Raw genomic sequence first — 14,707 nt, 5'->3', positions numbered from 1 at the left:
ATAATCAAAACGTAGATGGAGTCGATCAACACCCCAAAGCTTGACTGTAATTATTACCTTTTCATCGGTCGACATTTTATTCCATAACATTACAGTTTTGATGTATATTTGTATACATGTATATTTGTATATATGTATATTTAAGTATATTTCTGAGAAGTACATAAAGCCCTTTTCTGAGAAGTACATAAAAGGTAAACTGAAAGCATACATTCCTATTTTTAGGTTTAAAAGAAGTATACTAATAGCACACTTGAATAAACTTCCTTTTCGTAAGGGACATTTTTATGTATCAGCTGCCAGAGCTCTTCCCAGGAGTCAAAGGCAGCTGCCACGCTCTTTCTCGCCGTTTCTGCTGTTTGCTCAGTAAAAACTACACCGTGTATATCCTTATAACCTTACTGTTGTCACATTTCTCTGGTTAAATAAACACTACATAAAAAAGGTTAAAAACAATTATATTTTGTATTTTTACACTATGTAACATTCTGTTTATCAAAGCAAAAAAATTTTTTTCAAGATAGTGTTTTTACGTATTTTTACATTTCTTTCAAAATAATAACAAAAGGCAGTAGCAATACAAACAATATATGTTATTTGTCAAGTGATGTTCAGCTGTTTTATTTTAACTTCACCAGCGGGTGTCGCTGTTGGACAGTTAATTTATTAAATCTAGTACTCTTTTTAATGTCAAATTTTGTTTATTTTTATAATATCTATATCTTTCTCATCCAGTATTTTTTTTCTCTAAAGAGACTCTGCCTCCCTTGCCTTGACTGTTGGCAGGCAACAAATGATGGCAGAAGCCATACAACAAACAAACATCAAAAATGTATTCATCTTTATGATCCTTGCGGCTTTGAGGTTATGTAAATTTTGGCAGGTTATTTTACATTAATTTCATGCATGCAAATTAATAAAGTGATGAATGGAAATTGGGCAGTTCAATTAAGTATAGAATACATGGGGATTGAAAATGGGCAAATGTGGGATCACAGAGAAATTAAATGTTATTTATGTTTATTTTTGTTTACAATTTGTATAACTACGGTTTTACTACAAATAGCATGCTTAAAGATGCTGTATGTAAGGCTTTTGACTCTAATAAAGCATAAAAATATCATAATATGTTTGCAGATATTTAAGAAACATGCTAAGTTAATATACTTGTTTATCTGAAAAACAATGCTACAGTCAGTTATTCTCCTTTGAAAATGTGCGTTCAGGACAGGTGTTGTGCCAATTTTGACGCCAAAGGGGCACCTTTGGCGTCTTCATAGAGGCGCTTGACCATGCTTCGGTTTTTGACGCCTTAGATCTGTAAACTTCATGTTTTGTAATGTTATTAGGCAGGGTTTGGCAAACTAGGTAAATAAAGCAATAAATATCATCCTCCTTTTGTATTATAGACCCATGCATATTTTAATTGATTGAATTCATTAATTAAAAATGAACATACAGCGGCGAACCTTCAGAATTTAAGAAGCTTAAAAGTGCCCGTCAATTGTACGAAGCTAGTAAAAAGTTAAATAGGCCTATACATAAAGCTATTTCAATATGGAAAGCAATAATAAAGTATACAGTATTTGTATCATGTACAGTTCTGCCTATGTAGATCATTGGAATGCTTTCGCGTTTCACTTTTTAAATGAGCTTTTTTATTAATCTGCTCATTAATCTGACTGCTGTCATCATGTCAGTGTTAAAATAGTAAAATTCATTCATCCAATTCATTTATGTTTACGACTATTGAGGAAAAGGACTAAATTAATTAGTTACTTGGAGTAACCTTGTCTTTATTATGTGCATTACTGGTTTTAATTGTTCTGATACCTCGACAATTTATTTCTAGAAAAAAACTGTTGTTTCATAACGATGCATTTGCGGTTTCCATGATGCGCGTGCTGCAGCAGTCGTGTAGGGGGCGCAGTCGAGGGAACGCTGAGGGCGGATCAGGGCTGGACCGCTGGAGACTCACCCCTGCCTTCTCGCCTTCTATGGCAAAACCCAGCCTCTTCTCAAGAAACGAGTCACCAGAACAACACATGCCGCAAGTACAGAGCAGAGAGTCTGCATGTATCTTCAGCAAGGTAAGCTTGAACGCCTTTTGTTCGTATATTCATTTCTGTTGTTGAGCAGTATTTATGATAAACTTCATAAACTACATAAATTATTATTTAAAATAATTTAACTAAATATTAAGATTTATTACTTTCTTCTTCAGTTGGGAAATCCCGATGTTTGTTACTTTTCATTCGTGATAATGGAAGAGGGTCGTGATAGTTTTTTAGGCTAAACTGTTTCTGGGGGAAAAGTTCAATTCAACATTACGCTTTAAGCATTTCACAAAAAAAAAAAAAAAAAAAAATGTTTGTGGCTTGCCTGCGTTCCGTCCTAACCAATAAGTGTTAGCTGTACTAGGACAGAAAAACCAAAAGTTCCCATGTAATTATATTTTTAACGTGTTTACTGTTGTGTTTGGTGTATATTTTAGGCTATGTTCAATGGTTATATTTGTGTGATTTTTAAATGGACCAACTAAGCACTGAAAGTTTATGACTGACCATGTGACATGGTTTGGTGATGATAGTTTATATGATTATATATTGTATCAGATACCATCTATGTTTGCTCATATCCTCTGTGTGGAAAAAGTAACAGGCTGACTCATTAGTTTATCTCTCTTTATGACCATTAGCTGGCATCGGTGTATGTAATTTCATATATCACTCCACTGAAAACTGTGGAAATATAAAATCGTAATGGCAACCATTTCGAACACAGTGAGTTTGACTATTATATAGCAATTTATGATTATATAATCACATATTTGCTTAAAGGCCATGTAGACTGTATGCAAAATGTATTTTAAACAATGTGAATTTCACAAGCTGATGTGCTTCTAGCAAATTCTGCAGGTTGTTGTCAAGAGCACCAAAATGTATGCATCATTTCCAAATGATAACAGTCTGGGATGGCTGATTTGACCCAGTCTGACCAGTATTATCTAATTTGTGTACTTTGCTGACTCATTGAGTTTAGCTCATGTCTTGGCACAAACTATGCACAGTGGCTCTGGGAAGCAAGATGAGGTCATTTCTTTTAAAAAGGATATTTGAGGTAGCTGGTATCCTCACTTATGGATTTGAACACCTTTTTATGCCTTTGATGTGTGTGAGATGGCCTTTCAGAATGAGATATGTGTGTGTGAAATCTAGCAGTCGCCTTTATGTCAATGCAAATTCACATGCAAGAAGAATCTGTCTCTTTATATTAATATATCACATTTGTGGAATTTTTGCAGGTTTCTGTTAAGGGCACGATGCCAAGACATTTGGGGTGCTATTCAAGTGAAGTGTAGCAGGTGGATAGAATGGTTCAGAATGCATAAAGAGATATTTCAAACAAACAAATAAATAAATAAATAAATACATATTGTCATCATTTACTCACCCTCATGATGTTCCAAGCTTTGGGGGCTTTGTGGTGAGTATTATAGTAAAAAAAAAAAAAAATTCAATAGACAATTTTGATTTGTTTTTGTAGCATCTTTTCTTCATACTGATCCGCGAACCCTTTGATACTTTGGAAATATGCTAATCATAAAAAGGAGTTTGCTACACATTGCTACACATAGCCACATGCATGCGTTGACATAAACCTCCAAGGAAAATTGACACTATCATTTTTATTTCCACTTAAACGATCAGCTTTTGTTTTTTTTTTGGATCATGTCAATTGATAAACAAGTTTCTCATTACCAACAATAAAGTTGCGCAACATGAGAAACATTGAGGAACCTACAATATTACATCGGCATTCCGACTGAACAAAGGCTGAACACGCTTTTGCATAAGATAGCTTAATAACATTGCATGAGAAGAGGCTGCATATTAGCATGAGATGATGCATAAGTACAGATTTTAATGGGCTGACTGTATTAATTACAGAAGATTGCGGCAGTTTTCCCACTGAGATTTTTTTTTTTTTTTTTTTTTTGGCATGGATGTGCATCAAGCACCTTCTGTAAACTTCAGTTCTGCACCTGAAGGGTTTATGGATGTGTGTGTACAGTAGTCAACATTTGAAGTGGATCAAAAAAGTTTATAAAAGTTGTTCTAAGACAAGAATGCATTTTGGTTTTAAATTTTAGGACAACTATGATGAAAGGTTTTGAACCACTTTAAATGTTGACTAGTTGGTTTTTGTTTTTGTGAAAGTTTTGTTGGTGGGATTTGGAAGTTAAATCTTTAATTATTCCTGCCACTTCTGTTCACTTATGAATCATCAGTTCACTTTGTACAGGGGGGTGCCAAAGGACTTTCATTTTGCATTTTTCTAATTAAAAAATAAGTATTACAAATTAATTAATCAAATGTAACAATTTGAGTGAAATTGTGCAGAATCTTTTTTTTTTTTCTTCATTTTTACGTAACCTTTTTTTCTCAAAATACTAAACTTTTTTTTTTGTTGTTTATTTCTTAAATTCTTAGTTTAGATTCCCAGACTTTTTGGAAGCCACACTTTTTAGTACCATCCATCTGTTTCTGGTCTGTTAACTGTTAACTCGCTCAAGCAGATGTGCCAGACATGCTTGTACGAAAATGAAAAGCAAGTGCATGTACCCTTCTAGCAAATTCCACAGGATCAGAACTTGAAGCAACACAGTATACAGAATCAGCAGCACACATAGAACAGATGAAAAGTAATAAAAAAATATTAAAGTGGCTTCAGATTTGATCTCTTTTATTCTTTGCAGTGTTCATAACAGTTTCAGACAAACATCCATTATTGAATATTTGTTTAATATTTTGAATGCATGCATACTTGAGTTCACATATAAGTTGTTTATAGATCTTTATCATTTTAAGTGTCCATGCATTTACAGTAAACAAGCTTTTACACCGCAGCCTGGTCAGAACTTGTCCGTGTTTTTGGTGTATTCAGGTTTTCCAAAGCAAACTGCAGGGCTTTCTCCAACATTTCTCATCTCTGTGTCCTGGCTTATGTAATGGGACACCTCCGGACTGCCGTGGAGGCTACTGTACAGGCTGTGGAATGAAGCCTGCAGGTTGGATTCAATATAAAGAGTCTGTTTGAAAGTTAAGAACTGTTAGAACAGCTATTTTGTGTTATGGTTGAATTGTTAGTGAATGTCGAGATACTGCTCAATTCAGCATTGCAACAATTCCTGTACAAATGCCTAAAACTACTTATGTTTGCAAATAGGAGATTGGTATTTCTTCATGTGAAGGCCATTTCTTCCTTATTCATAAAAGCTTGACGTCAAAGGCAGAATTTAATGTGTTTGTTTGTAAGTGCATGCTCATGTCTTGCCTTGAGGGTAACTGTATCAAAGGACTGGGCCAGCGATCTAATGGCGCCAAGAATAAACCATTAGGATACAAACTATTAACCAGATTCAGAATAAATAATGACGGCAAATGCAAAGTGATGCATGACAGATGTTCAAGGTAATGAGAGGGTGTGTGCACTCAAAAAAAGAACATTAAGTTTTTTTTGTGAGGAGCAATGGGGAGTGGCAGCGTTCAATTAAAACTTTCTCTTTTTCTCCCCAGAATGCACTTTTTCGCTGCATGTTTTTCCGTCAAGTTTAAAGTGTTCTTTTTCAGAACTGCTGTACTCTGAGTATTTATGTGCCATGAGTGTCAGTTTGCAGATTCACCCCGAGGCTGTTGTTCTGTCTCTGATCTTGCACACATCCTCTTCACTCTGCCTGCAGGATAAAACATGCCAGGGCTGATGATTTTTCATTGCAACTTCTAAAGGTTTTATGCATATGCACATGTGTGCTGCTTTTCATGTATAGGCACACAAAGAATTACAGAAGCACAAACTGATGAATACAGACAGATTTAGGAAAGTCCTGGAAATTCGAGACTGTGCATGGTCAAAATAAATCAATTCATAATAAAAAAAAAAAACAGAAAAAAAAACGGACAACTGCAAGACTTATATTGCCATTAGTGATCACTATGATGACTAAGTTATGTTAAATTGCATGGGATAATGTTTTGCAGTGGGCAGTGCTTTTCTTTTATAACTATTTGATTGCCCTTAGAAAGAATCATTTTTAATAAATGTAAAAAACAAACATGTAACAATACAATTAATGAAATGTAAATATTTAATTAATATCAACTTAATATGCAATTTAAAACATTTTAAATATAATTTTGAAGAGTTTGAAACTCTAATCTTTCACTTACCGGACTTTAACAAAGGAACAAACAAAGAGTTATTATATATAACATTGTTTTTATATAGGGCAGCAGCATATGTGGCAAGTTGGCACATTTATATTGAATTCAATAAAATAATTGTATTTAGGATTTTTAAAAAACAAAATAATAAAAAGTGTATATCAGAAATAAACATATGTTCCAAAGTTTCAGGTCGGTAAAATTTGTTGTTGTTGCCAAGGCTGCATTTATTTGATCAAAAATGTCGCAAAAACAGCAATATTATTACCATTTAAAATAACCATTTTTTATTTTTATGTATATTCTAATGTAATTTTATTCCTGTGATGCAAAGCTGAATTTTCTGCATCATTACTCCAGTTTTCAGTGTCACATGATCCTTCAGAAATCATTCTAACATACTGATTTGTTGCTCAAGAAACTTTTCTTATTATTATCAATGTGCTGCTTAATATTTTTATGGAAACTGTGATTATTTTTTCAGGATTTTTTGATTAATCATGTATTTTGATTCAAACAAACAGCATTTAATTGAAATAGAAAACATTTGTAACACTATAAATGACTTTACTGTCACTTTTAATGAATTTTAATTAGTAATATGCTTTTAATATATCCTACAGTATACTTCACATCCACAGCAGCATTACAGCATTTAATGGAAAGCTAGTCACTGTATCAGTTGAGGCTTTTATTAACCTGGTCAGCAGATAATTTAGTTGACCTGTAGTGTATTATTACATTCGTGCTGTGTGTTTAACATTTCTGGTATTTCACACACAGCAGTGACCCAGACGGCGATGACACACTAGCATAAGCATTTCACTAAGACGCTAATCCCCAAAAAGGTGTTCTTATCTCTTGGATCATAAAATTCACAGAGGCAGCTCATACTAACCTGGTAAAGCCAATAAACCTCAACCTTTACCATACAAGGCTTGCCATCTGTTTACAGAGACTCTCTCCAGCGCGCCTCCACCCTTCGCTGGTATGTGATGTAGCTGGAAGTGGAGTGAATCAGCAGTCTGCGCGAGTGATCTCACTTTTATTCAGTATCTCTTTCTGCTGTCTGTGGTCACATCCCAGAGGATCAGACCCCTTTCTTCTCTTCTTCTCCTGCATGGACTTGTTGACTCGGTTAGATGTATTCACTTCCTCTCGACTGTACAGAACAGATGTTATTTGATTGTCTGCAGAAACAAGTTTATTTGCAGTAAACCATAGATTAAATACATTAATAAACCTTTGTTTGCAATTGTAAATGCTTTGTCATGACTCATAAATCAGTTTTGACATTTTGAAAGGGAGACAGTTTGATATGTATAGAGCTTTTCAAAAATAACGACTGTTTGTGTAAAGGCTTCCCAAACACTCCCTCTGTCTACCATTGGTTGGACAAACAGGTAGCTTTGTTCTAAACCTATAGTGTCATTGGTTGAGACATTGTCGATGTTTAGGGCTGCTTGTAATGCTCAGACATAAATATGTCAATGTTTTCAATAGCGTCACAGCATTTATGTTCTTTCTGGGAAATCAGCCTACTAATACCATATTCATCCTCGTCTGCATATTAAGCTAAGGTATCAGAAAGCTATTTAGCAGGGAAAAGATTACATCACCTTTAAATTGCCAGATTACATACTGAATTATGTAATATGTTTTTCCCCAATTCTTTTTTTTTTTTGAGCTTTCACTTCTCCATCTTTCATTTTTACAATGTCTCATAGCCTTAAAGAAGGATTTTTTGTTTCCATGTTCCATGTTCTCATGTTTCCATTATCTTCATTACATGTGACTGTTTGCTGTGGAGATTACATGAATATAATTGGGCTTTTATTTCGTCTAATTGCCGGTTTGTTCCGGTGTCTTTTGGAAACTCGTCTCCCTCCTAATCTCACTTTCTCTAATTATCTGTTCTTCACACCCTCATTCTTTTCTCTTTTTATCCTGCTTAGAAATATCGCAGCAGTCACTGCACAAACAGAAAGATCGCAGGAGTCACTGCACAACTACAGAATCGGATCGTCGAGACGTAGTAGAAAATCTTACAGGTATACACCTTTTCCTCCATAAACAGACAAAAAAAAAAAATTAATTAATTAAAATATAAGGTACTTAAACCATTAAACTTTCCATATTTAAACCAATTTTCTGCAAGTTTACAGATGCCTTTAATGTGTACATTTTACAAAAAAGAGGGCTCAGGAGACTTTTTTTTAAAGCAGTTCATATTTTTATTCAGGAAGCATGCAAAAAGATTTTTATTTAAAATAAATTCTGTTCTTTTGAACTTCCATCTAAGATATTTAGCAAAAATATTAAGCAGCACAACTGTTTTCAACTAAGTCCTTTAAAACCTCAGCAGACTTTACACAGAGCGACAGTTTACAAATGAATGTCATGACCCCTTTGTTTGTTTTACCAGCTATTGTGAGTGAAGCACCAAATCCACAGAGCAGAGGATCAACTGTTGTAGAAGACTGCAAAGAGAGGAAGCAGAACCGTGTCAAGATGTTGACTGATGAGGTTGCACAGGTGCAAGAGGTCAGTGTTTTTACCGCCCACTCATTAACCATGGAAAATGTGTGTGATTTGTGTGAGTTTATAATCTGTGTTGTGTTTGTCGTCAGGTGAGATACTGTCTGAAGACTCTGCGAGAGCAAATGGCAGCCAGGCAAAACAATAACAACAATAATAAGGTACTATATTGTCACCTGTTCAGATGAATTTCACTAAATCAGTATACACACTATTCATTTTTTTTAAGTAGGTATCAGTTATTTCCTCAGTTGCTTGTATTTTTCTCATCAGTTTGGAATGCTTTACATTCTTCTTCAAATAACGTCTCTAAACTGTCTCATCTTGTGCCCTAGATTCCATCCAATGGCTTTAAAGTTGATGTACTTGTCAGCAAAGCCAATGGCTCCAATGGACTTGTGAACGGCTCTCACTCTAAACATCAGGTAAACTATTTGTCATACATTGCACCATTATAAACACACACCTTAATAGCAAGAATGTATAAGCTACTCACAAACACAAACAAACAGAGACACTCCCATAGAAAGAGAGCGAAAGCATTCAGTCCACTCGCTGTATCACCTTTCAGTTGTTTGAATGCCGTATTGTGACTATTCCTCCATTAAGGGTATTTATCATTCAATCTCGAAAACTTCTCTGTTTGAAAATGAGAGTCCTGTTCTCTTGTACAGAGTCCCAAATAATGAAGATAATGGACACAAAGTAGCAGATACAGTTTATACTCTTTAATGAAGATACAATGACGTTCATTTGTAAATAAAAAAACATTACTACTGTTTTGTTCGTTCTTGTTTTCGTGGTAATGTGCTGAGATCTGGGAGCGTACGCACATTAACCTTTTGCTTCTGCCTGTGAAAAGTCACACCCGTGACATGATGCCCTTGGGAGCAGCAATTGCCAAACTTGTGGCTGCTCAGTAAACAAGCCTTCAACTATACACCTATAGTGCCTTCCGTGCACAGAAAGTTTATTTTTACTTATTAAATAATAATAATAATAATTTTAGATTTCTGTTCAAGACATTAACTATTACTATATTTTTATAGTTTTTTAAACCTCCCACATTTAAACCAGTTATATAAAGAATATGCTAAAAGGTTAGGAAAGCAAAAGAAATATATTTAATATTGGAGCAATTTTAAAGTTTTCTTATGTTTGTACAGGGCCAGGAGGATGATGAAAGCACTTTAGCCTTGAGAGAAGTCACTAAACATCTGTACGCTCGTCTGCAAGAGATGGAGAGGAGACACCAGGAGGAGAAAGAGAGACTCCAGGTCAGAAACGTCATTAAAAAATACCAGGGAAATTAATATAATTGTGATATAATGTGTCTGAGCACCTTAGTTTTTGAAACTTTCATTAGGCAGAAAACATTGAACATCAGCGGCGGTTTCTGGAGGGGCAGAAGGCAGAAACCAAGGCGGAGGAACAGGGCAAAAAAGTGGAAGAGATGCAGAAGCTCATGCGTGGTTTGGAGCTGGAAAATGCCACACTTCGAGAAAAGTTGGCTGCTAATGAGGCTGAACTTGAGAAACTGCGAGGACTGAAGAAAACCGATAGTGAGGACAGGTCAGGCTTCTTTTTTGCTTATCCAAATTGCTACTGTTCTTTTATACATAATGCATTGTTCTCATATGTTTAGCTGTTTCCTTGGCTACATTAAATATTTTCCATCTGCAATTTAGTAAGCTGTACATAATGCATCGTTTCCTTGGCTCGTTTAATTATTTTCCACCTGCAATTTAGTACGCAATAAGTTGGCCTAATTGCAACTCTGTTAAGTTGCATTTTGCTGCCATAGAAACTCATCTTTCAATGTCACGCCTCTCACATGGAATTCGACTTTGACTCATTCTTGTACGTTAGAAATAGACTCACCCTCTACGTTGCTAATGCAGTTGTTTCTGTGTTGCATGCAAGTGTCATTTGTGAGTGTGTACACGTGTAACCTACAGGTTTTCTGTACTGCAGGTCTGAACAACTGAAAAAGGAGCTGGCAACTCTGAAGGATAAGAACCACAACTTAGATGACATGCTCAAAAGTCAACAAAGGAAAGTCAGGAACATGATCGAACAGGTAATAATTACTGTGCACAGGATATTTGGAGAAACACCCAATCACAGAGACAAATCACTAAATGACATTTGCAAACCATTTTATATATGTAATGTGAAACATTCAGTGATAAAAAATGTAGGGCGGGACATGATTGGATCATGAAAAATGGAAAAGTGGTGGGAGGAGAGAGGCTATGTATGAATGTATCAATGATAATTTAAACAGTACTTTTTAATTTATTAATAAAGTTATATAATGATTTAATATAATTTTAAAAAGTAATTTTTTTTAATTAATAGAATATAATAAAATTAAGTTATATTTTAATATTTACAAATTAATTTGATTTACTTTTTAAAAACATTTTAATTTATTAAATGTATTTATATAAACATTTTTAAATATTTAAATCTTATTTCACCATTCTGCTGTACAGCATCTCAGATATATAGTACTTTTAAATTACTATTAATAAAATTAATATTTTACTTTTTTATTTGACTTTTTAAAAAACATTTGAATTTATTAAGTGTAATTGTATTTTTTAAAACGTATTTATTTTAAAATATTTACATTTTATATTTATATAAAATTCTATAAAGCAGCTCTAAGATAGATAAAAAATTTTTTTTTCAAAAACAAACAGGTTGTGCATTTATATAGAGTGTTTGCTCAGAGATGAGAAGTGAAACTCAACCTCAGTCATAAATGAAAGATGCCGTCATTTCCCTGCTGCTCAACATCGGTGCACTTTAGATCTCATGTTACACATAATGGCTTCCTCCATGAACACTGAAATCAAAAATACAAGCAAAGCATTATGCAAATCTAGCTCCGTTTAATTTTTCTGTAGGTTGTACAAATTTTATTTCAACTTTATTTCAAACCTTAAAATCAGTTTAAGGGTGATAAGTGCTTGCATTTATTCATTCATATGTCCAAATATGTTAACAGGTGCAAAATTCAAGAACCATAATGGAGCAAAGAGACCGGCTGATCGGTGACCTCAAAGAGAGGGTGGCTTTCCTCGAAGCTGAGGTCAGTGTCTGAGTGATTTCAAAGAGCCGCTTTATTTCTTTCTGCTTTTCACTGTGTGACTGTAACATATCAAATGTGTCCTACAGAATCGAGAGTATCATGACCGGATGGAGTTTTATTTGGGCAACCAAGTGTCTAAACCATATAACTCAGACACGGGGTCCAAAGTTGTCTACAGGTATTTCTTTCTTATAATATATACTTATTATATATCTCCTCATTTATACAACCTCATAAAACCATGTTTTTTTTGACAATGTATTATTTTGTATTATAGCAAACCTCTGATGCCAACAAGCCCTGGAAACAAGTCTATGCCATTCATTAAAGTGGTCGAAATCAAGTCCTGAACAACAGATGAAGGCAACTGATGGAAGAGAGAGAGAGATTAATTGAGTGACAGACACATTGTAGAAGAAGTAACAAGCATTCCTTTTCTCTCAACATTTATGCATCATCTCTCTGTTTAGCACGAGTAGCACTTGAGTTTTTTTTTTTTTTTTATATATATATATATATATATATATATATATATATATATATATATAATATATACACACAGTGCTTTGTATATACGACAATAATTTAAATGTCTCATGTATATTAGATTTGCAGATCATACACAGCATTTTTATGCAACTTTATTAATAGTAGTAGATGTAAGTGGTGATATTCACATTTCCTGCAGTTCTGTCAGTACGTCTGTTTTGGCATGTATAGAATCGGATAATATAGCCATTGTATAAATATTGTTATACTGACAGCCAATTTGAATAAAATGATAAAGCCAAAATGTATAGATAGATAGATAGATAGATTAAAATGGACCTTATGTATCTGTGTGTGTGTGCATATACTCTTATATACATTTCTGAATTCACTGTACCTTGTAAAGCTGTCTTTTCCCTTTGGGAACTGTAATTGTATTGTGTTTTGAAGAACAATTGTTTTTCTGTTACTGTATTCTGTGCTCAACTCTACCTTTCCATCCATCTCTTATTAAATGTGAAAAATGTGTTACTGTAGATGGAATTGTAGTGCTATGCACAGTTCTCTTGTATTGTATTTTACCTGGTATATGTATTTATCTTAAGGGCTAATCAATAAAAAGTATTTAAGATTCCTCACAATATGTGCACGACGATGTTACTTTTTATATAACTGGTATAACAGATTCTGGTAAATGCCAGATTTATTTATTTATCAATTAAATACGTTTAGTGTTATAATTGTCGCCAGTTTTCCTTACAACATAAGGATTTTTTTTTTTTTTTTTTTTAAACACTATATTGAAATATGGATGAAAGAATGTCAATGTATGCTGTAGTATCAAGATTTATCTTCGCTGAAATGGCTAAAATAACCTGTTAATTAGAAGTGGGCGTCTGTGAATATAATTTCGGTCATAAAGTGTATAATATAAGCTACGCATCATATTCCTATCATTATCGGTCTGTGTCCGGTGCTCGGAAGAATTCAGCGCACAACACTAGCGACATCTAGTGATGTAACTCTACACTCAAACTCTACTCTCTGTCATATGAAATTCGAACAGTTTGCGGCAAATATAAGCAAAGCTCGACTCAGTTGTTAACTCTGTAAAGCCACTATAATGCTTCGTTTTATGATCAAATCACTGTAGTTTTAATGGTGGGGGGCAAAACGTTCCTCAAAAGCCTGAGGTATCGTGCATTTTAACATGATTTTTCTAAAACACAGTGTATGGAGAATCAAGTAAACCCAAGTTGTTTCAGTCCAGTAAATGCTCAGCTTGAAATATGAAAATAAAAGCTCTTATGTTTACTTTATAAAAATAATTAAAGATTATCATGAACTGAAAATGATTTGTTCAGCCTTTCACTTACTACAAATAAATAAATAAAATAAAATAAAATAAATTAAATAAATTTGTTTGTTTATTTGGTTTATTTATTAATTTATTTAAGTTATTTATATTTTATTTTTAATTTAATTATAATTTATTTATGGTTTATTATATTATATTTTACACTTTTGTTATAAAAATATAAAAATCAATTTTTTTTTTAAATCACTTAAGGCACAAATTACTGATTACAAATGACATAATGGAAATTGTTAGTAATGTAATCTGTCAAATCACACATATTAGGTAATGTATTGCAACTATTTTTTTGATTACTTTTAAATTGCTTTTGACCTAACTCGTAAAAAAAATTAATTTATTTATTTTTTTTTGTTTTTAATAATTTTTTTGAGTTTTTTAAAATGGTGTTGTTGATGGAAGTGTTGTGGTTTTTTGGGTGATGAAAAGCTAATAATTAAATATCAAATTAAACTAATAGTGTGGCCTTTCCATTTTGATGTAATTATAGTCAACTAACTATATAGTGGCTGGTGTGTGACGTTTGATGAAACTGGAAAACTTTCTGAATTAATATAAGCAGTAGTATTTTTTAAAGGAGAAATTATGGTGAATCAATACATTATGAAAATATATTGCCATTGTGTAATATATAATCATGTAATCTATAAAAAAAGTAACTGTAATCTGATTAAGAACACTTTAAAATGTAATATATAATTTAATGATAAGCTCTGGTTAGCTAGTTTTAACTAAAAATGTTTGTATGTAAATAATGACTAGGTCCCAAACTAGTTAACCTACCGACCTACAGCTACATTTGCAACCATGTTACCTATTCTGTTTCTTTTTGCTGTTTATTGTAAATAAATAAATAACTTACTATTCAAATTAGTTTCAAGGTCATGTTGTAAAATTATTCACGGAATATGTATGTCATATGTATTTGTGACATCAGTATCCATGATCAGGTGGGTTTTTGCATAAGAAATACCCAACTGC

At 33.3% G+C, this 14,707-nt stretch overlaps 1 protein-coding gene across 2 annotated transcripts; it reads left to right on the top strand.

Annotated features, from left to right (window-relative positions):
* Nucleotides 1-1,958: 1,958 nt before the first annotated feature.
* On the top strand, nt 1,959-12,243 carry LOC109052775 (tuftelin-like). Of its 2 annotated transcripts, none has more exons than XM_019070189.2 (11): nt 1,959-2,090; nt 8,180-8,275; nt 8,650-8,768; nt 8,855-8,918; nt 9,096-9,187; nt 9,929-10,039; nt 10,129-10,334; nt 10,737-10,842; nt 11,779-11,862; nt 11,949-12,040; nt 12,140-12,243. In XM_019070189.2, the coding sequence occupies exons 1-11, from the start codon at nt 2,075-2,077 to the stop codon at nt 12,210-12,212; spliced, it is 1,059 nt and encodes a 352-aa protein (XP_018925734.1). In that variant the 5' UTR covers nt 1,959-2,074; the 3' UTR covers nt 12,213-12,243. The 2 variants fall into 2 exon arrangements, with proteins under 2 accessions (XP_018925734.1, XP_018925733.1); XM_019070188.2 differs by having other exon boundaries at nt 8,855-8,923; nt 9,098-9,187.
* Nucleotides 12,244-14,707: the final 2,464 nt, after the last annotated feature.

Source organism: Cyprinus carpio, unplaced genomic scaffold (assembly GCF_018340385.1).
Source record: "Cyprinus carpio isolate SPL01 unplaced genomic scaffold, ASM1834038v1 S000006749, whole genome shotgun sequence".
Lineage (NCBI taxonomy): Eukaryota > Metazoa > Chordata > Actinopteri > Cypriniformes > Cyprinidae > Cyprinus > Cyprinus carpio.
Note: the sequence above shows the minus strand (reverse complement) of the source record. Positions and strands in the feature narration are given on the sequence as shown.